General features: G+C 41.0%; 2 protein-coding genes across 3 annotated transcripts; one reads left to right on the top strand and one right to left on the bottom strand.

Annotated features, from left to right (window-relative positions):
• Positions 1–6,834: 6,834 nt before the first annotated feature.
• On the top strand, positions 6,835–17,528 carry LOC105562184. The gene is made up of 6 exons (XM_012012810.1): positions 6,835–7,361; positions 11,066–11,171; positions 14,960–15,168; positions 15,286–15,387; positions 16,049–16,230; positions 16,874–17,528. The coding sequence occupies exons 1-6, from the start codon at positions 7,149–7,151 to the stop codon at positions 17,028–17,030; spliced, it is 969 nt and encodes a 322-aa protein (XP_011868200.1). The 5' UTR covers positions 6,835–7,148; the 3' UTR covers positions 17,031–17,528.
• Positions 11,902–19,614, bottom strand: LOC105562185. 2 transcript variants are annotated; one of them, XM_012012812.1, is made up of 5 exons: positions 19,254–19,614; positions 18,892–19,055; positions 13,742–14,011; positions 12,975–13,531; positions 11,902–12,727 (listed from the first exon to the last, which is right to left on the bottom strand). In XM_012012812.1, the coding sequence occupies exons 3-5, from the start codon at positions 13,984–13,986 to the stop codon at positions 12,174–12,176; spliced, it is 1,356 nt and encodes a 451-aa protein (XP_011868202.1). In that variant the 5' UTR covers positions 13,987–14,011; positions 18,892–19,055; positions 19,254–19,614; the 3' UTR covers positions 11,902–12,173. The 2 variants fall into 2 exon arrangements, with proteins under 2 accessions (XP_011868202.1, XP_011868201.1); XM_012012811.1 differs by having other exon boundaries at positions 13,742–13,995; positions 19,254–19,613.
• Between the last annotated feature and the right edge of the window lie 3,058 nt (positions 19,615–22,672).

The raw sequence follows: 22,672 nt of genomic DNA, 5'->3' as shown, positions 1-22,672 counted from the left end.
GTAGAGCTCCTTAGTACACGTGTACTAGACTACACATGCAATCCGTGTATTTAACTAATCCGTGTTTTAACCCGTGTACACGGATTTAAAGAATCTTCATTTACGTGAATCCGCGAACACGTGAATGTGACACGTGTTCACGAATATCCGTGTATGTGACATATGTAAATGTGTAGCCGTGAATACCTCAATAGGGAAGTATTTAAAGACTTATGTGACAAAATCTGGATAAAACTTGGAATGCTGCAATTATGCGTATACATATGTCGAGCAACATTTGCAGAAATAGAGATCTTTCATAAAACTTTTGATAGATATTTGCACACGTTTACACATTAAGAAATATGGATGTGAATTCTCACCAATGGTATGAAATGAACACCCATTCGGGTGTTTATATTTTATAATTCTCTATTATATTATAATTCTCACCTTATCGATGTGAAATTAACACTGCTTGGCTAGTGTGGAAAATTTACATTGCTGCGGTGTGAGACAAGCATATTGCTACGAATAACTGTTATAGTTACGTCCGGCGTCATCATGGCAAAACAATATAACATCAAAGTTGACACCGCGTTTATCGGTGCGAATGATTTTCTACTACAATATCGATGTTAAAATTCACACCGAGTTATTTAACTACGTGAATGCGGTGAAAGTTCACACCACTTTTAGAGTGCACGTATCACATACGCGAATATTAGAATACACGTGTCCAATACACGGATAACGTGTACACGTGAATCTTAAAACACGTATCCAATCGAAAGCTCTAGATCGAACTCGGATGAATCTCTCTCACGTGCTGCTTTAAATAAACTTAATTTACGTTTATTCGATATTCAAAATTTTAAATATATTGCACGATTTTTTATCGATAATCTCTTCCTCGGCTACTACCTTGCAGCGGACTCAAGTACCCTGCAGAATTGCTCTCTAAAAATCAATCAGTGCATTATTACTGAATCAATGAATATGCACTGTTTTCAGCGATAATCCGCCGATTGACTTTTAGAGAGCATATTTGTTATTTTATTTACTAATGAATTTCTTCATTTTTCTGATTTCAGCACTAATTTTCGAGGACCAATACTATCGATTATCTCGTAGTTGTTATATCGTCGCCTATTTAAACAAATCGCAACCGCGCACGGTGGTTTGTCGTGTCGTGTCGCGTCGCGTCGCGTTCGGGAGTGCCGTTTAAAAAATCGAACTAAAGACTTTTCAAAGCCCATTTGAAAAAGTATTCGTTAATGTCCGGACTTTATCAACGGGAGTGTAAAATCGCGCGAACGATCTATGTGTTTTCGCGAGTGCACCGGAGGAAATCCTGAGTGGAGGAGGAGGAGGCCTTGGAAAGGCACCAGGCACCGGCGGAGCAACTTTATGGTAAATGTTATTTTTCATTTTGTGTAAAATTAATCTTTTTCCCAGTTTATTTTTTATTCATTTTATTTCATAATTCTTTAATTCCGAAATAATAATTAGAGAACAAAAAGTAATTTAAAATTTTACAAAAGTTTATTCTCCTGAAGATCTTTTGCGCATTAATTAGTTGAACATTTAATCGAATAAAAAATTTGATAGGCATAAGAATTATTTATATTCAATATTAGTTTTTTTTCTTTAACACTGTTTTAATATAAATTCTACCTTTGTATGTTACAGAATCGACATTGCATCTCCGCTGCTGCGCATCGGTCGGTGAGTAACAGTTTTTTTTTTACTGAGTAACGAATCTACATTTCGTAGATTGTAGACCATAGACTGTAGAACGTACATCGTAGATCGTATGTAGCTTGATACTTTCTGTAGATTCGTTACTAGAAAATGGAAAGATTACAACATAGTTTTATATTCTATTACATGTATTTAATCTATCGAAGAGAGAAGTGGTCGCGATTTTCCCTGTAAAGGGATATGTGCCCCGTTGCAGAAACAGAATTAATTCCTGGTTTCTCTTACGTCTCGGATCCCCGGAGGTAGTAGTTTCGGCACGAGTCGCGTCGAGTCGCGAAATTAATTTAGAATAAGAGATTTAAAAAATGAAAAGAGAAAAAAGGACTAATGAAAAATCATTATCCATATAAAATTGTAAAGAATATTGCAATGGTGAAAATGTACGAATCAATGTTTAAAAACCGACCGTCGTTAACTTTCTGCCGAAATGACTGCTATCGGGGGCAATCCGGAAGATCTGGGACTCATTCTAATCCTGCAGCGGGGTACATTGAGCTCATTTTCCAGGTTAAAAATCGTTGAACCACATCGCAAAAATTACGCGAATAGGACAAATAATTTATTGATGTATTTGTCCAGCTAATCACTGTAACCTATCCATTTTATCAACATAGTGACATGTAAAATAAAATAATATGACGTGAGATCCTAAATGTTTTGTCGAGAAAGCTGTAATATTTCTAATTATTATTATACATTATTGGCAGTTATTGATTACCTATAATATCCAATTACAATATCACGCTCTATCATGCGAGAAAGTTCTTTAATTTTGGATCTCACGTCATTTATTCCGTAGATTTCGTGACACTTTCAAGATGCGTGTTGCATGAATAACATGCATAATCATACGCATTGTCATACATTCGCGATCGGTTTTCGCGTTCGGGTTTCGCGTTCGGGTTTCGCGATCGGTTTTTAAAGACGTTTTTACGATATTAGTTCTTCTTTAATTTTATCTGTATCAGAAATGTAAATTTATCGCGAAATATAATTAAAATTAATTTAACGCGAAGTAAAATGTTTTATGTAAATAGACCTGAATTTAGAATTCAAAGATCGAGCCACGAAGAGTGAATAACGGAAGCAGAAATATATTTAATTAGATTTATGCAGTAAATTTTTTCGACTTAAAATCCTTTTTTAATTAACTTCTCATAATCGTGCATTTTTCGATACGATCGACGCTCGTGTATAATTCAAATCGTACGTAACATCTGTCGGTGACGATAACAAACCGACTATGGAAGGAGTTCTTTTCCTTCCTGATCTCTGGTCAAAATGACCAGACTGTATGGCCAGGAGCAACGAAAGGTATGTCCAATCTGGCCCAACGAAAGAAGACTGGATACGACGATGTAAGTGGTCAATATTGACCACGCTGATTGAGTATGTAAATAAGGTGATAAATGAAATAATTTGATTTCTTTTCATTTATCAAAATTTGGGTGGGTTATTCTTTATATATATTCTCGCATGTGCGAGATTGACGAGATTAAATCCTAATCGCGCGCGCATTATAACCCCAAATCGGACCTTTTATAAATCGCGTCGCGGTTTTAATGAAAGACTTGTAGGTTTATTAAGTTGAAACGCGGGTAAATAGAAAAATGGATAGGTAGGACCATAGGTATATTAAAATATGGGTAGGCAGGAACAGGGAAACATAACTCGACAATTAAAAAGATAGATAAAATTATAACTGCAATGTATGAAATAAATTGTAAAACATCACATTGTAAAGAAAAGAGGACCGCCGATCGAAATCTGCGGGGGTGGTGGAGGGCCTCTACAGGTTGGTCTGTTTTTATCGGATAACATTTTAATTTAAACATAAGAGAGAGGTGGTATTTCATTTGTAACTAGAAAAATGCAAAGTTTCATTTAATCAGAATACAATCGTACTTAATTATTATCCGATGTAAACAGAACAATCTTGTACAAAAAATTAAAAATCTAAAAACATTGTTTAATTTATCTATTTCGGTTGAAAGCCGGGTGGGACAATAATTACTTAATTACAAATAAACGAATGACTCGCAAATCTTTTCAATTTCACTTCAAACGTTTTCATACGAAATATAAACAATTGCGTGTAGCAATTATTTAAAAATACGTTTATTTCCAGTCAATTGTGAGTGAATCAAAATGATCTCTGAAAAACACAAAACGATTAGAGTTATCTTCAGAGATTTAATAATCGCGCATTAATAAGTGCATCGCAATTAATTTTAAATGTATTACAATGGATAAAATATTCAGCATGGACTTCATTATATTCTAAGTCTTTAATGGACGCGCGATTTTTTGGTATACGTGTGAGGAAATCGCGAAATTTTAAAAATGCCATTTCTTATTCCACTTCTATTGTAACAAAATAGTTGTAAAATAACACAATACAGTACGTAAAATTTCTTTAAAGATCACTTAGATAAAAATTATTTAATACTTTGTTAAAATATGTATCCACGTTTTTTTGCGGAATACAAGTTTTGACGAAACATCTGATGCCGTAATTTTATTTTATTTTTTTCACAAAGAAATACTTTTTCAAGCAAGCCACAAGTAGGATCATCCCTAGGTGTAGAATGGGCATCAGGGTGGAGTCCCATGGAGCGGAATACGCGGAAGCGGAATCAGCGGATCGCCAATCACAAGACCGTTTCGACGGAATTTTTGAAAGGGCTCTATCAGAATAATCTTGCGATTGGCGATCCGCTGATTCCGCTTCCGCGTATTCCGCTCCATGGGACTCCACCCTCACATTTCTCGAAACTAGAACTTGGACAGAGTTTTTAAATCGTGGGCACAAATGGCGTCGGTTATGCCGATCCCTTTCTAGAGAATCCCTAGTCGATGCGTATCTCTGGCGCCATCTATACGGGAAAAATCTTGTCAGCGCATAATCCAAAGTTATCTTAAATTAAAATATTAAATCATCATACAAATGAACTTTATCATGTTGTTCATTGGATTAATTTATATTTCCTGCGCCAAATGTAATACTAGTTGCTTTAAATTTGAAAATTTCGCGCCCATTTTTAATATCCGATTTTACCATGTATTATCATCAGCCACATTCTTATCGACTGTACCCAACTATTGCCAGAGAGAAGCCTGATGCCCGTTCTACACCTAGGGATGATCTACACCTAGGGATGATCCTACTTGTGGCTCATCCGATACCCCTTCTATACCTAAAGCTAATTCTACTTGCAGCTTATCCGAGGGAGTAGCATAAAGTGTAAAAGGGTACACTGTGGCAGGTTTCCAATCGTACCAACGTACAACCACAGTGTACCCTTTTACACTTTATACTACTCCCTCGGATAAGCTGCAAGTAGGATTAGCTTTAGGTATAGAAGGGGTATCGGATGAGCCACAAGTAGGATCATCCCTAGGTGTAGAAAGAGCATCACATGCCACGACAATTTTAGTCCCCGTCCCGCGCTATGGTTAGATCCCATGCAATGATCTTGTACTTAAAATAATCTTAAGTACAAGAGCATCGCACAAGACCTGACTATAGCACGAAACGCAACCAAAATTTCGCAAATCTGCGTTACCCACTTGGCAAAATGTGGACATTGGCTACGTAGTTCAATGTCCACGTTTTCAATGTCCACAGAGGGCGTATCGCATTCGCCAATCACGAAAAACGGGGCCCTGACATCTCTCAGGCTTCTCTCTGCTATTGCAATGTGCACAGCCGGTCGGATGGTGCTGCCAAGGCCTTTCTCTTTTATACATTTTAACTAAAAAGAAATTAACTTATGTTTATATTGTGGCTTATAATGCGGTCGTAAAATATTGCTAAATATGCTGTAACTATAACATTTATTTCTTCAGTAAAAGAATTAATTTTGCTGAATTGTTTCGCGAGATCAAGATTTATCCCCGTGTATTCTTTACATCACTATAAAACAAGAAATTGCAGATTTTTATCGTTATCGGCTTATCAATGTTGGCCAAATATCTGCGATTTTGTTTCGCACTAATACGCTGTGTTTATCTATATAAAACATTTTATATATTCTCACCTTTACAGCGTCGTCTGATTTATCTGCGTCATTAGCCAATCACGATTTCCCGTCGATCGTTACCTTGAGGTGTAACATTATGAAAATTAATGTTAGAATAAGTCAACTTCATATGCAAATTGTAAACGCCCACATTGTTCACCAAGGTATTGAAAAGTACTTGCTTATATCGCACATCTGAGTTATTCTAAATTGTAGTTGACGTAATGGCAAATTACGGCTGTGCTCTCTCGCGGATACCCTGAGATCTTCCACTTGTTTCTTAAGTAAAGCATTATCGACGCGCAAATAAAGCTATTTACATTTTCTTTTACTTTGACAAAACTGATGCCGGAAGATGCGAGTTTTTATAAACAAAATGTAGTATCTAATTCACATTTAATGAAAATTTTAGGAACGAAACTTATTTCTCTTACCCAACGGCACGGGAATAAAGATTAATACACGAAAGAAAACTCAGATAGTGTCAAAATGACATTTTTCACAAATGACGACAAGTAATGTTAGCTTGTTGTAATGCTGTACTAACAGCACATTAGTTTAATTGAAAATAATTTTGTTAATTCAATACGTCGTGCCCTCGTTTTAAAACAAGTCTTTGTTTCATCAATATACTGTTTTACTGCGTTAACAGGATTATTTCTAATTAAATCTAATGCCCGTTTCTACTAACGCAATTCGACTTTAATCTCGGTTCAACTTACTTTATATCTTTTTCTAGTTTTACGAATTAGAAAAAGATAAGAAGCAATTTAAACCGAGATTAAAGTTAATCTGCATTGGTAGAAACGGGCGCAATGCTGTTAAAGCAACATCAGTTTCTTCCGTGTATAAGAGAAAAATCGCTCAAGTACAGAGCGCGATAAGCAATCGAGTCTTTTCACCTAATTTTACCTATTTTATCGCTCGTGTTTATCACGTCACAAGTGCAATTCGCGGAAAAGTATAGCGCGCCGCGCTTTCTTCATCTTAAGTTCACATAAAAGCGCTCGTAGGCGCCTATCGATACCGCGAAAAAGTCACGCCGCTTATCGCCGCCGTACGACAATTCGTGAGACACGCGGCGCGAGTGAGCGCTCACACTCGCTCGCCTATGCGCGAGGCAACAAGTAAGCGCGGGACGGGTTGGCCTCATCAGTCGATCGCAGTGCGGGCACTCGGATACGCTCAGGTGTGCATCGTCGCGTATACCGAAGCAAAAAGCCGACCTCGACAGGCCGAGTCATCCGCGAGAGAATCGAACAGGCCGATCGGTGCCGATAACAATCGAGTGCGATCGTTAATAATAATTAACGACGTAACGACCGCGTCGACGCTCGTGCTTCGTGAGGAGTGAAGAGAGATCGGCAGGCATCACGCTAAAAAATGCAACCGCTGTTTGACAGCCAGTCGCCGCTGCATTCTGTCGCGAGGATGCTCGTCCTCGCGATCGTCTGCAGCGGATTCGCCCTGGGACAGGTCGGTACGCAGTATCACGGCAATCCCGATCACGTAGTCTTCCCCGGACAGATCAGCTCGAGGGACAGGGCCCTTGATAACAAGCCTGCGGGAGGTTCCGCGGGTGACAGCGACACGCCGGTAAATTGGTACAGATTGAACCCGCCTCGGAATTGACGTCCACCGCGTAGCTGCCCGAAATATAAATCGCTTTGAGTAGTATCCAGTTTCGAAGTGAATTCTCCGTGCGCCGAGAGATCGGATGAGCAACGCTGATAATCGATGCACTTTGGTGTAACAAACGCGCGTTGTATTAGCGAAGTACAAGTTATCTCTAGTTTACTTTATCTTGGATTATTTGTGAAAGAGATTATCTATAAATCAATAAGACGTGTTTTGCGCCACGTTTATTTCCAAGATTCACTTTCCGCGTGGAGAAACGACGTCGAGGTTGAGTCTGTCAATGTCGAGGATATCCACGGTGAAATAATCGCGACACGGCTCTCGCGATTCCCGGCACGATGCAAAGTCGACCGTACGTCACTTCGCGTGCAATTGTGCAAATACGCAATACCGATTGACCTACCGATCGACAGTTCTACTGCCTTTTTTTTCGATGCGCGTATTAACGGCGAACGAAAAAAGACAGTCCGGTTCGAGAAACCTTTCTCTCTCTCCCTCTCAGTTCCACTCTTTCTCTCTAGGCGCGTAAAAATGCAGCGTGAAATAGTCAATCCACGTGCAACTGTAAAAAAAAAACAGAGTAAACTAGCCGCCGGCTTACGCGGAATCCTTATAATCAACAGCTATTAGGTCTGACGCGATAATTACAATATCGTCACCTCGGCTCTGAGTCAGTAGCGAAATTGAGGCTGCGATTAGTAAAACATAACGGCGCCTCGGCGTTAAACCGAAGGTGCGCAGCCTTGCTTCCCGGCAAGGTCGGAACCAGGGCTATTCCGACGAGTCGAGAGGCCTCTTTCGTTAAGGAAACATCACGACTGTTCGCGGTCTTTATCGCAAAGTCGTTCGTTCCTCGCGAGAGTTTTACGAGATTGCGAGTCTGGATATCGCCGCGAAACGTGATCGAGAGCCAAGAACGGGTTCAGAGTACCGCGGTTTCTCGCGCCGAGGATTGTCATTTCCAGGAAATACAATGTCTCTTCGGGACGCGGAGTATCTCTCGATTATGCAAATTGTAGAACGCGCTCGACCTGTTCGCCAAATCCCATAAGGCCGTATTTGCACTCGTGTCACCTGAAGAAATATTTATTTCGAAATCCGAGTGGCGACATTATTTTCGAAAGCACGTGTTGTTAAGCATTATTACTTAAACGTTGCGCGAAGAGCACTCGTTCTCCAAATGGCAAAGCGCGAATATGTTCCATGATAAAATTCGCGTTAAAATTCCAAAAATTCCTGGACTGATTTGTAATTGGATTTTTTCGTTGAATTTCATTTTCGGGTCTTTTTCGTCTCGAGATTATTATCAAAAATTAATTGTTTGCACGAATTAAATTTCGAAATTAGTATTCGATTTAATTAAATATTTGCTGTTAATACGTGGGTAGGCTGAAAAGTAATGCACACATGCTTGTAGAATACGAACAAAAACAAATAGCGAGATCGGGCAAAAAGTATATTAAAGTACAACTCTTAAGCTTTAAAATCATATAATTATTTTTCAACATAGTCATCGTTAAGGCTAACACATTTCTCCTAACGTGTAACAAGTTTTTTCATTCCGTCACTGAAAAATTCTTCCAACTTTTCTCGAATCCAGGACTTGACAGCTGCCTTCACCTCATCGTCCGAGATGTAATGATTACCCTTGAGGTCTCTCTTGAGTAGAGAAAAAAAATAAAAATCACAAGGCGCAAGATCGGGGGAGTAAGGAGGGTGTGGAATCTGTTCAAACTTCAGGTGTCGCAGAGCCTCTGCAGTTGCATTGGCTCCAGGCTGCCTCTAACACGACGAATTCGACGTCGAAGGTGTTTTGGAGTCTGTATGTACTGAGAAGAATTTACCGTCTTGCAACATGACAATGCTCGTCCACACACCTCACGCGCAACTGCAGAGGCTCTGCGAAACCTGAAGTTTGAACAGATTCCACACCCTCCTTACTCCCCCGATCTTGCGTCTTGTGATTTTTATTTTTTTCCTCTACTGAAGAGAGACCTCAAGGGTAATCATTACACCTCGGACGATGAGGTGAAGGCAGCTGTCAATTCCTGGATTGGAGAAAAGTCGGAAGAATTTTTCAGTGACGGAATGAAAAAACTTTGTTACACGTTTTGCCCGATCTCGCTATTTGTTTTTGTTCGTGTTCTACAAGCATGTGTGCATTACTTTTCAGCCTACCCACGCAATAGATTAATATAACAAATACTTAATCTCCAACTATTTGTTAAATTTGCATAAATTATTTGTTCATTTTTAACAGGTGCTACACACGTATGTATCTATACATGGTACAAGTAGTGATTCAACCGTTTTAAAAACCTGTTTAAATCATGATATCGTAGTGATTTCACGTCCACTCAAAGTGGTTATCAATGACTAACAGAGAAACTATGCCATGCCCGAAACACGATACATGCTACTTTTATCTACAGCCGATATTAGTCAATCTAAAGTCAATTTCTCTTTCACAAGAATCTCACGTGATAATTCTTAAACGACGAGAGCGTTGAAAAACAAAGAGATATTCCAGAATTAAATTAACACATTTTATTTGTTACATAAAACGTGCGGCAGATTACAAATCAAGATCGTTGCTACATGAAACGGAAAAACGCTTGGCTAAAACTTATGTTTTAATTTAAATGCAACTTATGCAAAGAAAGACTCAATTCGAAGGAAGCAAATTTATTCTCCTCCAAAAAATCAGGGTTTTCTTTGCAACGCGGATCATTGACCGACATTTATTTCACCTGCATGGTTTGCTTCTTAGTCACGCATATCGCGAGTATCCGCGATCGAACAGGATGATTCACACTCCGCGGGAATACCCCGACGCGGGTTTAATTTTATATTTATTCTTTTAGTCAATATTTATGAGATTGTAGGAGATTGATTCAGGAAAGAAATAACTATGATTACGTGCGTATGATCCACTAAGATTTATCGTTTGTCTGTTGCTTACCGATCTCGGTGCACGTTCGAATTTAAATGAGTTCTTGAGAAAATTCTATTTTAAATCTATCTTCGCTTACGCGCTTTCAGTTGTCCAATATAGATAGTGCAGGAAAATTGCTGACCGCGAATTAATACAGCAACCAGTAATCATTATTTCCTTAGTTTTATAAACATAATGGATCGTCTTTGATTGCCAAGTCTCGGACATAAAATTTTCCTGAACAGCATAGAATACGAGAAACTCGTTAACATATCGACAGAGTATTTTGAAACAACCTTTATTCTCGATAGTTTTCGACCACAAAATTTTCTACTTGCAATTAGTCAGGAGTATTAATCCCTTGGCCTACACGCTATCTCCCGATTGCTTGGGCCATAGTAAACAGGAAGGTCGCGCTAACAAAGTACCACGAATCAGGCTCGTGCTTATTGTTTATGCCCCAAATTCCTTCCCATGAGTCTCACTCGTGGTTGTGGGCCAAAGGGTTAATCGCAATCGCGATTAGATTGGATTACGTTGGATTTCGATTAGATTATTTTCTAACAAAGGGTGTCCTGGAATTCGCGAATCAAAATACCATAGCAAGAAGTCGGCGAAAAAAAAATATTTTTTTTCGACGACATTCTTGCTATGGTATTTTGATTCGCGAATTCCAGGATATATTAGGCATTATAATATAATATATATTATAATAATTTATTTTTAGATACCGCTCGATTTAGCGACTAGATTAAATTCGATAGACACATTGGAGCAATTTATGCAGCTTCTTCACGGTGTGCCAGCGAGCGAAAAAGATATCGCGTTTAGCAGTAAGTATAATTCGCTACTGCGATTTGTTATCTTTATTACGCATTAAGTGCAAATGCAAATAATGCAATGATAAATGATGATCTGAAAGGAAACTTGTCGTGAAAGAAGGAGCAAATGAAACTTGTTGCCAATTTTACTTTATTGAATAAAAATATCGTAACAAAACTAATATTATACTTAATTATTGAAAACTAAAGATATGACGCGAAATAAGCATTTGGGATTGTATTAATATTATCGATTATGTTCCATTATTGTCACACATTAAATACAATTAAATACATTACAATTATGTAGCTCTCATTGAAAAATTAATAATTTATACAGCTGCAAATAAAGACTTTGCGATAAGATCTTTTATCATAAGGAACACAAATTAAACTGTTGCGCAGTATGTCTTTTGATTGTTCCGTTGTTCATACAAACGCGTAGTTATCAATGTGGACTGAGATCATCCCGTAATGCGAATTGTATTTTGATATTTTCGGTGCGGAACATGTGGATTAAATGTTAGGCAGCTCAAAAGACATTACAAATTCCTAAACCTGATCTACAATATGCTTTGCGTTTAGAAACATTATTTTTCATTTTGTAGCCAACAAATGCATTTAGAAAATTTGTGCAAGTTGATAAATTGTACGTTATACATTGTACATACAATTGTACATTATCGACAAATTTTTTAAGCGTATTGACTTGTTTATACAAAAGAGAAAATTTGTGCAAATTGATAAATTGTACATTATACATTGTACGTACAATGGTACATTATCGACAAATTTTTTAATCGCATTGACCTGTTTATACAAAAGAGAATTTCTAATCGCAAAGAGCGCATTGTTAATTCGGCTTGGCATGTTTTTTCAACCTTGCAAAAATTAAATAGTTTCTCGATTAACACAGGAAACAGCGTTCTGTTGCTATGAATGAAAATTCGCGAAGCGTATCCGGTCAATTGATTCAGCTGACAATATTATCTAACTGAACACATGTAATCACCATTAGTCGCAAACTTGTGCAATAGTATTATCTTGCATCTGCCGTTTCTTGTGTGCCAGACGCATTGCATTTGGATATTCGTAAACGATCTTATTGATTTGATACATGACATTAAACGGCTTTTTAGTTGTAGAGTTGAAAATCAATTTATTGTTGACGTAATGTGCAGAGAAATGCACTTCGGAATTATCTGTCGCTATTGCAGCCTCGAACTTTTTTAGAAAATCTTCGCGATCTTCGGAAAAGTTTAAGGGCTGTAGGTAACCGCCGAAATGATTTACATCCTGTATTAATGTACCGCTAATTTTAATTGCGTCTTCCAAACTTGGCAATTTGCTTTCTTGCATTTCATTCGTATTCTGGCATATATCTGCTGAAAGATTCGAAACGCAAGTATTATGGTATGCATTTTCCTGTGTAGCATTATTGTAGCATTTTGTAGCAACTTTTGACGAATCGTTATCGGTTAGGGACGAATACGCGATCTGCAGAGTGCATTGTCGTTTCCACATTTTCTTTTTCCAGAGTCTTGACCAATGATATAAGAACGGAGAATCTAAAATTTTTTAATGTATAATTCTGTTTTAAATTTACTTCAATGATACATCCTTTTTAATATATATATATTGCTCACAAAATATATTAAAATGATTCCTCTAATTCTATAATTTATATATAATTTATCTCTATATAAAATTTAACTTATAATATTCTATAAATCTAGAGATATACCTGATTAGTAATCAAATATTATACAGATATTAAAATATTTATTATGTTTCTGAATTTATTTCTAATATTACCTGAATCTGCACAAATTCGTATAAATTTTATTTCTCCGTTCGCTTCCAGGTACTTAGTAGCGTTAGCTTCAGCAGTAACAGGTCCATCTCCTTGACCGTACTCTCTGTTGATGGCTCTGACGGTTGGTGCCATTTCCTCTTTCAATTTTATCCTATTAATGTTCTGTATCTTCCCGACGATAGGCTGAGACGTAATCTCGGGCTCGAAAAGATTATAGAGATTGTTGTCGTTAAGATCGTCATAACCCACGTCATCCATCTCGGCGATTGCACTCGCACTACATTTATTTTCATTCACTTCGAGATTGATGTCCACGTTGTCGAGATTTTCCGATATTTTCACCAGTTCGTCTATAAACTTTTCGGAGTAAAATTCATATTCGTTACAAACTGCTTCATGTATGTCCGCAACATTCGCATTGCTTTTCGGATTGTAATCTTTTACGATTTTATGGGTCGTTGACATTTCAGTCTCGTGTGAAGCATGATCTTCGTGTAAATGATTGTTCGTGTAGGTTTCGCAGTTAGCGTTCTGATCCAAGGGCCGTTTTATCGTCCTACGCGGAAAATATGTCAACGTGAAACCATCTTTATCTAATAAGTGTTACAGTTTCTCAAATGACTCTATTGCTTAATACAATTTGTGTTTCCGTATAATAGCACGTGTAAAGTTGTTTTTCAAACAAGACATTGGTCTTGTAAACTCTGACAATATAACCGATAAATTGTGAGTATGCGTAATGTATCATTAATTTGAATATTCTCACCGATTCGACTGTTCGCTTTTGCAAGACATATTCGAAATTGCCGTAATGTCGGGAAACGTGTGAAAAGACCCCTTTTTATTGGACATCAAAAAAGCAACTACGTTTTCTCTTCCCCTGACCACGTTTCCGAACCATTTGAGTACTACGGTCTCTGCAAGATGATCCTTAAAACCGGGAACCATTCCATCGACCAACGCGAAATAATGATTCGCAACCGAAACTGCTTGGGCACGTTTGTCCGTCATTTTCGCGCTCTAAAAAAAATAATTGCTGCTTAGAAAAAAAATTCTATATCAGTTTAACACCTTTGCTTATGATCTCGTTTACCTTTTGACAAACCAGTACCAGTTTAATAACATACTATTTTATATATAGGAAGGAAAAGTGCCAATGTGAGCCACAAAATGAACGGAACTCACAATATATGTAGAAAGAATTTCTCTTTAATATAAAACGTTTCGACCCTTCTTCGGGTCTTCCTCAGTAAGACTCTTAAATACAATTTAACGATTGTCGTTCCGTTGTTCCAATATCGTCGCCGCGGACTCATCTAACGTAGCTGATGTAACCGTAGATTGCTTTGTTAAATTGTATTTAAGAGTCTTACTGAGGAAGACCCGAAGAAGGGTCGAAACGTTTTATATTAAAGAGAAATTCTTTCTACATTGTGAGACCCGAGTTCCGTTTATTTTGTGGCTCACATTGGCACTTCTCCTTCCTATATATTTTTCTTCTGGGAGCCTTCACAACATTGGAATATATGCCATTTTATCTTGTTGCAATCAGTAAATGAAATGACATACTATCATTTCATTCCAACTCTCTCACTAATTATGCAGTATCGACTGATCTCTTTCGCAAGATCGTATCTCGATTTTACGCAATTTTCGGTTTTTGTGCTTAAACGCTTATTTTGGAGCAGAACGAACGTTCAAGAGATCAATCGGTATATAACTGCTACTGCTTTCTTCCACACATTCCACCATAATAAATGATCAAACAGGGAGTCCGGGAACTTTTGCTACATACTATACAAAACATTTACAAGACATTAAAAAAATCCATATCTACTTAAAAGTAAATATGCCCAACAAGATTTTCTACGTATTACGAAACACACTTTTATATTATGGAAACCGGAGACCATATCGCACCTTCGGCAGTATAGAAAGAGAAAAGTGTCTCCGATCACATTCAAGATACAAACGGGAATTCCAGGTAGATTCGGGGGCGAGGAACGATCGAACGCGTTGATGCCGACGCCGGCCAAGTGCATGCCCGAGCTGCAACTGGTTTCCCTAAAACTGGACGACGATCCTTCGATGTTCGTCTTCCCACTCTGCACACGGATCAAACGATGCGGCGGCTGTTGCATTAGCCCTTTGCTCTCGTGTCAGCCAACAGCTATGGAGATGCGGAACTTCGAGGTAATCCATCACCGTCGAGTTGAAGAGCACGAACGAAAACGCGCCTATTACGAGCAACCAGCTTGAGAGGAAGCAATAATTGTCGAACATCTTTTCTGTTTCTCGCGTGGTCTTAAGGTGATCGTGACGTCGCTGAGCGATCTGAACTACAGGGGACGGCGAATTGTGCCGCTGGAGGAGCACACTAAGTGCAAGTGCGACTGCAAAATCAAGGAGGAGGTAATTTGATGGCAACCGATAATTGGCGGTTAATCGACGCCTTCCTACTTAACCGGGCCGAGCCGCACCGCGAGCGAGCTTCACACCTCGCACACATCATCCCATCGTATTGTCTCTCACGCGACCTGTGCATGCCGCGCCGCTCGATAACGATTTACGTCAGCCGGTCGGCTGAAAGGAACACGGGCTCCGCTTCCAAGTACCCGGACAATGCACGAAAATACATTAGAAACAGAAGTAATAGGTGTTTGAAAGGCGTGAATCATTTTCCGCGCGTTTTATCCCCGCTCGTCCTCTCGGTTACGAGATTGACGTTTCAATGAGATATTATGTCATCGCGGATGCAAAGAGATCTGAGAGATTTAAAAAAAGATTCTAAGATTCCCTCTCTCACTCTTCGCTGAAAGGCGTGTGCTGGTACGGTCACTTGCCCGACGTTCGACGTACGCAGTACAATATTCAATCCACATTGCGCTACGGCCGTTTCTCAATATACCAATTTCGCTTATTGCTACAATTGTCGCTTCCTTGCAACGTGCGCGAAGTGTGTCAACGCGGAGGACAGGCAAAATTTAACCGTGTTTTGTACCGAGCGTGCCAAGTGTTGACATTCTTTTTCGTCGATGATTCACGCCGCGTCGTCTTTCCTCTTTGCCTGCAGCACTGCAACGATAAGCAGCATTACGAGCCGCACAACTGCAAGTGCGCCTGCGACAACGTCGACGAGGAGGAGAAGTGCCGTAAGAACGACACGAAGATCTGGAACCCGGAGCTCTGCGTCTGCACCTGCAGGACCATCGAGCCGTGCACCACTGGCTACTACTTCAACCCCAACACGTGCAGGTGTGAGCCGACAGAATAGGGGGATATCTGTTAAAGGAATAAGGCGTTCTTCTTTTCATTGCACTTTATCTTATCATACGCGCAAATGGATTTATTTCTGCTCGTTCACCGAAGTGCCCCGGACTCATCTCGACCGTCCGCTTCGTTTCTGCACGAATTTCTGCAAGTTTTCACCTTTCTTCCCTTGTGCGCCACGCGCGAGTCCACGTCCCATGTTCGCGCTTTCCTACCATCTCGTACAAGGTGTTTGCACGCGAACGAAGGCACTTTCGATTTCTCTCTTCATATTCTTTGCGCGACGTAATTCGCCAACCTTTCGGATGATCGAAATGGAGACTTGTTTCTCGTCAAAATTGCCCTCATTGTCTAGTCATTAAACTAAAACGACGTATACCTCATGCGACGAATATATATTTAACTAACATCTATGATGTAACACACTATGGAAGTGGAATGTTTTGTATCTTACTAACAATGGTTGCCGCTTTATAAAGAAATCGTTAGGAAGTAACGATTGAACCGGCAGAACTTTACGAAAAACCTGCGTGAACGATGCCCTGCACCTCAGTTCGCAATGCAATTTGGCACGATATTTACAGTACATGCTCCGTAATTATGGCACGTAACCGAAAATGTGTTCCAGATGCGGACCAATAATGTTGTCTAGACCGGTAAACAGGTTCGCATTGACGAATTACAATTTCACTAATCGTCGGCCGGAAAACAGGCGGCCTGTGATAATCCCACTGGACCCGTCGGATCCCAGAAGAAGACCCAAGGAAGATCCCGAATACAAGTGACGAGAATTCAGACGGACGCGCGACGGATTACAAGACTGCTAAAACGAATCTATAGTTACTTTGTTAATTTCTTTATTTCGTATAGAGGATGCCTTATTAATTGCATGCCTGGGAACTGGAAGAGTCGAATTGTTTTACCATTGAGCTATTTTATCATAATTCACAATTACGTTGCAAATTATGCAAAATGTTTTTTGCCCGCTTCTACCAACGCAGATTAATTTTCATCTCGGTTCAACTCACTTTATATCTTTTACTAGTTTTAAAAATTAGAAAAAGGTGACAAGTAATTTAAGCCGAGATTCAAGTTAATCTGCAATGGTAGAAACGAACATTTGTCTGCCGTGTTTGCAACATACGCGATAACGAACAAATATCACTCCTGCGACTTGGTGGCAAGACAAGTTACATTCTAAACAGTTATTTCTAATCGAGGGGGAAATCGCCGACCAAAATCTTTTACACCAATGCCCACTAATGCCCAGTGGGCATTACTTTATCTTATTTTATCTAATTTCTCTCGTTTTATCTTATTTCATTTAATGCCCAGTAATGCCGCAAATCTGTACACCACAATGCCATCAGCGGTTTCCCCCTCGTTTCTAATACAAATGACTAGGGAAGATTTTCGGGCGGGTTGGATCTTGGTAGTCTAATAACAACATTTCTGTGTGTATTTTCTATACCTTTTCCAACTCGGTAAACTGCGCGCCGATTGTCTGTCGGTCTTAATTATAATTTCACCACCGAACTATAGAACTATAGAACGTCGAACTTTTCAAGACGTTTCCGTGCTAAACTGTGTGTTTACTGTTGAATAAAGGTAAAGAGACATTGTGATATAACGAGGGAAAGTGACCGCCGCAAGATCTTGTCAGTGTTATTTATATCATAGTTATTTTGTATTTAGTGTCACGTTTCGACACGCGAATTACTTGTCGTTTGCCCTACTTATACGCGTATATCAGAGACGGCAGGTACTTTTTAAAAGTAACTATCGTGACTCGTGGCTCGTTAACCGAGTCCAAATGTAACTGGTTACCGGTACTAGTTGCTAATTCTTAAAAATAACGTTACCGTTACTTTTTTAATGCTAGACGAGATCACAGACTAAATAAAGAATGTACTTTTGTAATATTTTTGTGTTAAAATATCACAAAAGCAATAAAGACAATAAAATTTTATATTTAAAATTGCAAGACACAAAACATTTAAAGGGACAGATTTTATGCTCACAATGCAAGTAAAAGATTTTGATTAAATTTATAAATACGCCCAAATTTACACTTTTTTGTATCCTCAATTCTATGTTTAAAAATTTTGACACGATAAGTTTGTTAGAAACTCTCTTGGGGCTTTAATCTACCAACGTGGTACAAGAACAAACTTGTCATAAATAATTTGAAAAGTAACTGTTAAATATTTGCTACCATTACTGACAAAATGTACCAAACGTTATCGTTACCAAAAGAAAGTAACCATAACTTTCCAGATAGCAGTGCATGTCTAAAGGACGTCGTAAAGATATCGTTAAGACACCTTTTAGATGTGCACGTCTAAAAGACAACTGAATGCCATCCTAAAGATGTCTTCTAGGCCCGGTCTACAATGAGTTGCTAGTCAGAAATCAGAACTATATGTCGGTCCTATGTCTTTCTGGGTGAACACAAGTAACGCGTTACTTCTCAAGTCTGCACAACACACAGCAATATATTTAGAACGTAACACACAAGCGGGACCATCGATTCCATCACGTATACTCGTTAATTAGTATTTGCATCTAAGTCATGTTATAACAAAAAATTCTTAATATTACAATACAAGTGGACGCGAATATAGTTTATAACCTATTCATTATAACCTATTGCTCTTCCTCGACGTCCGTTGGTTCCGCGGCCTCTGGACCTTGGTTTATCGCTCTCCGACGTCTCTCACGGTTCTGCAAGTATTCAACGACAGTCGTGTTTATCTGCAGGATCTCGCTATGGCTCTCGGCGATAGATTTCAAGGAACTGGCCACGTCGTCTAAAGCACAAAAATTATGTATATCAATGTACAAAGCCACAGCCACAGAATCTTCAGTAGACTCGCGATAACGAATATCAATTGTCCGCGAATTATTTCCCCACAAAAAAACGAGCGTTCCGCTACTTTACTCCCGTCCTCGCTATTCTTTGTATCACAAAAATCGCACGATAAAGATTCTCATTTCGAGCAACTTGCCGATAGACGACGCAATCTCGGCGATAGCTGTTTCCTTCGACAGCTTGATCCGTTTTGCTTTCTGATCCATATCGGCTCGTTACTCCACGCCCGCCGATCCGGCGATGTTTTCGTGCCCGTTGACATTGGTGCGCCCGTCGGTCGTGTCAGCTGAGAAAAGGCGCGAAAGCGAGCGTCGCCGGCCGCCATGTTTGCACGCGACTGGTCAAGCGGCGGCACTTGCGCAAGTACGTTCGACTCCGAGATATCGAAGACGACGACGAGTGAATTTCAAACGATGGCACGATTTACGAGAGAGCGTAATTCGTTCGGTTAAAAGAAAAGAGAGTCGCTGCTTTGACGGCACCGGTAATTGTCCTTGCTGCGTGCGAATCGTATCTTTCTCTCCCTTCCCCCCTCTCTCCCTCTCTCCCTCTCTCTCTCTCTCTCCGTCTCTTTCTCTCTTTCTACTCGAAAGGTCACATTCCTCTTTCCCCTTTCCAATATCGTTTTCACCGGCGAACGTTTCACTCGCGCGATCGACGGAATAAAATGGTAACGATGAATATTTATCGCTTTCGGCGCTACGTGGGACACGCGCACGATCCTGATTTTGGTCGCGCGCGACCAACGTGCGCGAGAACGCAAACGTGAAGAGAACGTAAATTTTATTGTTCATTAGAATCGTGTTTCATCTAAATCGAGATAGCTTCGTGCCATTACAGCAGTTTTACAATAGGTCTCGTCGATCTAATGAAAAGAAGATCCGCTTTTTGAACATGGAGCGTCACCTGGCGGACTCTCGAGGTGTCAAAGTAACAGCCGCTTGCGCCTCCCACTCGCTAGATGGCGCACCAGTCCCAAAACCGTGGACGACACGACTTTCGAACGCCGCGTAATTACGCCGTATATAAAGTTGACTTGCTGGCGTGTCTCGTCTTGCTGCGTTAAATCTTAACGATCTCTTTAAACAAATTGGACTTTAATCCGAATCTTCCCTACGTAAAAGACCCATCGCTTAATGCCGCATTTTTAATTACATCCCCGCAGTAAATGTTGCATTTTTTTACGGTTCAAAAGTCGCGTCCGCCTTTCTTTATACGATTTCGCCAAGGGAGCCAAAGGATATTACGTGGCAGGTCCTAAGAGAATGCAAAGTCGGCGCTTAATTCATGCCTGCGATCTCTACATTTTTGTCGCGCAATAGGTAACTCGCAAGAGGTAATGACGCCGCACAATGTCGAGTTTAAATTACTACCCTCTGTCGCGGAGTTATCTTGTCAAAAATAATCTCCGATTATTTATAGCGTCTCGAAAATTCCACGGAAGCCGCAGATCGTGTCGATCGGCGTCGGACGGTTAAATGGCAATTTTGTAATTAGAGGCTTTACAACCGGGGGCCCCCGCGCTGCTCGCGCTGATTACAGGCTTGAATTTCGGGTATTTTTACCACGCATAATTGATTCGCGTTCGCGATTCAACGATAAGGCGAACGCGAACGATCTACGCTTCTTCATTACGATTAACATCGCGGCCGGCGTATACACCGGCCGACTACAATGGCGCCGGGGTCTCTGTGAGAATCAGAATTAATCACACATGCGTACGCGGAGCCCAATCCGCCCGGCGGGAACGATTGTTATCGCGCGAGTCCTCGCTTGTTAGGAGAAAAATCGGAATTGCCCCCGCGGTCGGTGCCTCGGGGTCGATTACGTTAAAAAAAAGAAACAGAGTCTCTCGATTCGACACGATACATTCGATAATTTCTGCGCCAGACTACTAATATCAGTAATTAAATACTATCGGCTGTCTATCCGCCCCGTCGTCTGCCTCACCCGAATACGCGTCCGCGCTCTCAAGTTAACATTCTCGATTTGCGCTTATTAAGAGTGACATACGTATAATACACGTAAACATACATATATTCACACGTGTGTATGTACATCGCCGTCCCGTCCCTTACAAATGCCGCCTTGGAACAAATTCGGTCGACTCCGGACTGACGGCAGAGATTTGCCGCGATACCCGCGATTAATCATCGGGGTTCCCCGATATACACAGTTAAAGGTTCCTGGCGAAAGGGGCAGGGAGAAACGGTAGCCGACTCGGCTGGTCGGCCCTAACCGGCCATCCGTACCGCGGCGCCATTTTTTTGCGCCATCCGTTATAATTGCCGGGGCCTTGTCACTTTTGCCGTGGCGCGCGGGCCCCGGCAGTGAGGTACCTGGTGTGTGCGTCGCCCGTGCCCCCCCCCCCTCTCTCTCTCTCTCTCTCTCGCCGCGGCGGGGCGTCCTCAAAGGGACGCGGTGAGGAGGACGCGAAGGGCGGGATGCGCAACGAGCGGTGGACCAGAAACGAGGTGCACAATGCCGACTGTCCCCGCGACTTCGCGGATCCTCTCTCGTCTCGTCGACTCGGACCAGACGTGCACGACACACGACTCGTATTTTTCACTTCCCTCGGACAAGGTTCCCGAACGTGGACCGACGCACCGCCGCTAAACGTCCTCCGTGGCGTGCTCCGTAATTTGACCTCTCGCGATACTTACGTAATGTCAACCCTTTGAGTCCGAGGCTGAGCTACGGACGACACGGGAAACGGCTCGCGGCGACGCCGAGGATGGAGAGTGTCTCTTTTCCTTTTATGCGTAAAAAGAAAATGAGGGCAATCGTGAAACGCGTATCCGTGGTCAATGCCGATAGTAATTGTCAGACGCAAATATGCGCGTTCGAAGGGCTGGTATCGCCCAAGAATCTCCGAGCGAATACATAAATTAATATGTTAATAACACCTTATCTTATGGCTTAATCGTCGCTAATAAGCTCGCGGCATAAAATGTTATATTTTCGCGTCGATGCGAACGAGAAGACATTGATATTCAATCGTCGACCGGCTCTCTCGCAACGCCGGGGCCTCAACGGTGTTCTCGTCGTCGTGCTCTCGCGGAACGGGTAACGCTTAAAATTCAAAGGCGATCGGTCGGCCAGTGCCGGCAAAAACTCGTGCCTCGCCTGCGTATTTTACGCCACTTTCTTGCGTGTACGCACGCGTGTAGGTATCTTCCCCCCCCCCCATCTCTCTTTCTCTCTCTCGCTCTCGCTCGCTCTGTCTCCCCCCCCTCTTTCTCTCTCTCACTCTTTCTCTCCCCCTCTTCCTGCCGCTCCCGCGATCTCTCCTCAAGGACTGCCGCGCGGATGGTCCAGCGAGGAGGAGGAGGCCGTGGCGAGAGAGGAGAAAAGCCCGACGATCGTAACACGGTAGCCCGTGCAACACGACGGTGGGCTTAAATCATATTAAAGCACGTCCAGGGCATCTCGCGGGCCGTAAGCCCGGATTACGGACGCCGCCCGAGTTCTCCGCGCGAGAAATTCCACGGGTAACCCGATCGCGTTTACCTCGGGGATCAATCGATGGAAGAGGATCCACGGGAGAGACGGCTG

The sequence above is a fragment of the Vollenhovia emeryi genome, unplaced genomic scaffold (assembly GCF_000949405.1).
Source record: "Vollenhovia emeryi isolate VEMERY1.0 unplaced genomic scaffold, V.emery_V1.0 DF939193.1, whole genome shotgun sequence".
Classification (NCBI taxonomy): Eukaryota; Metazoa; Arthropoda; class Insecta; order Hymenoptera; family Formicidae; genus Vollenhovia; species Vollenhovia emeryi.
Note: the sequence above shows the minus strand (reverse complement) of the source record. Positions and strands in the feature narration are given on the sequence as shown.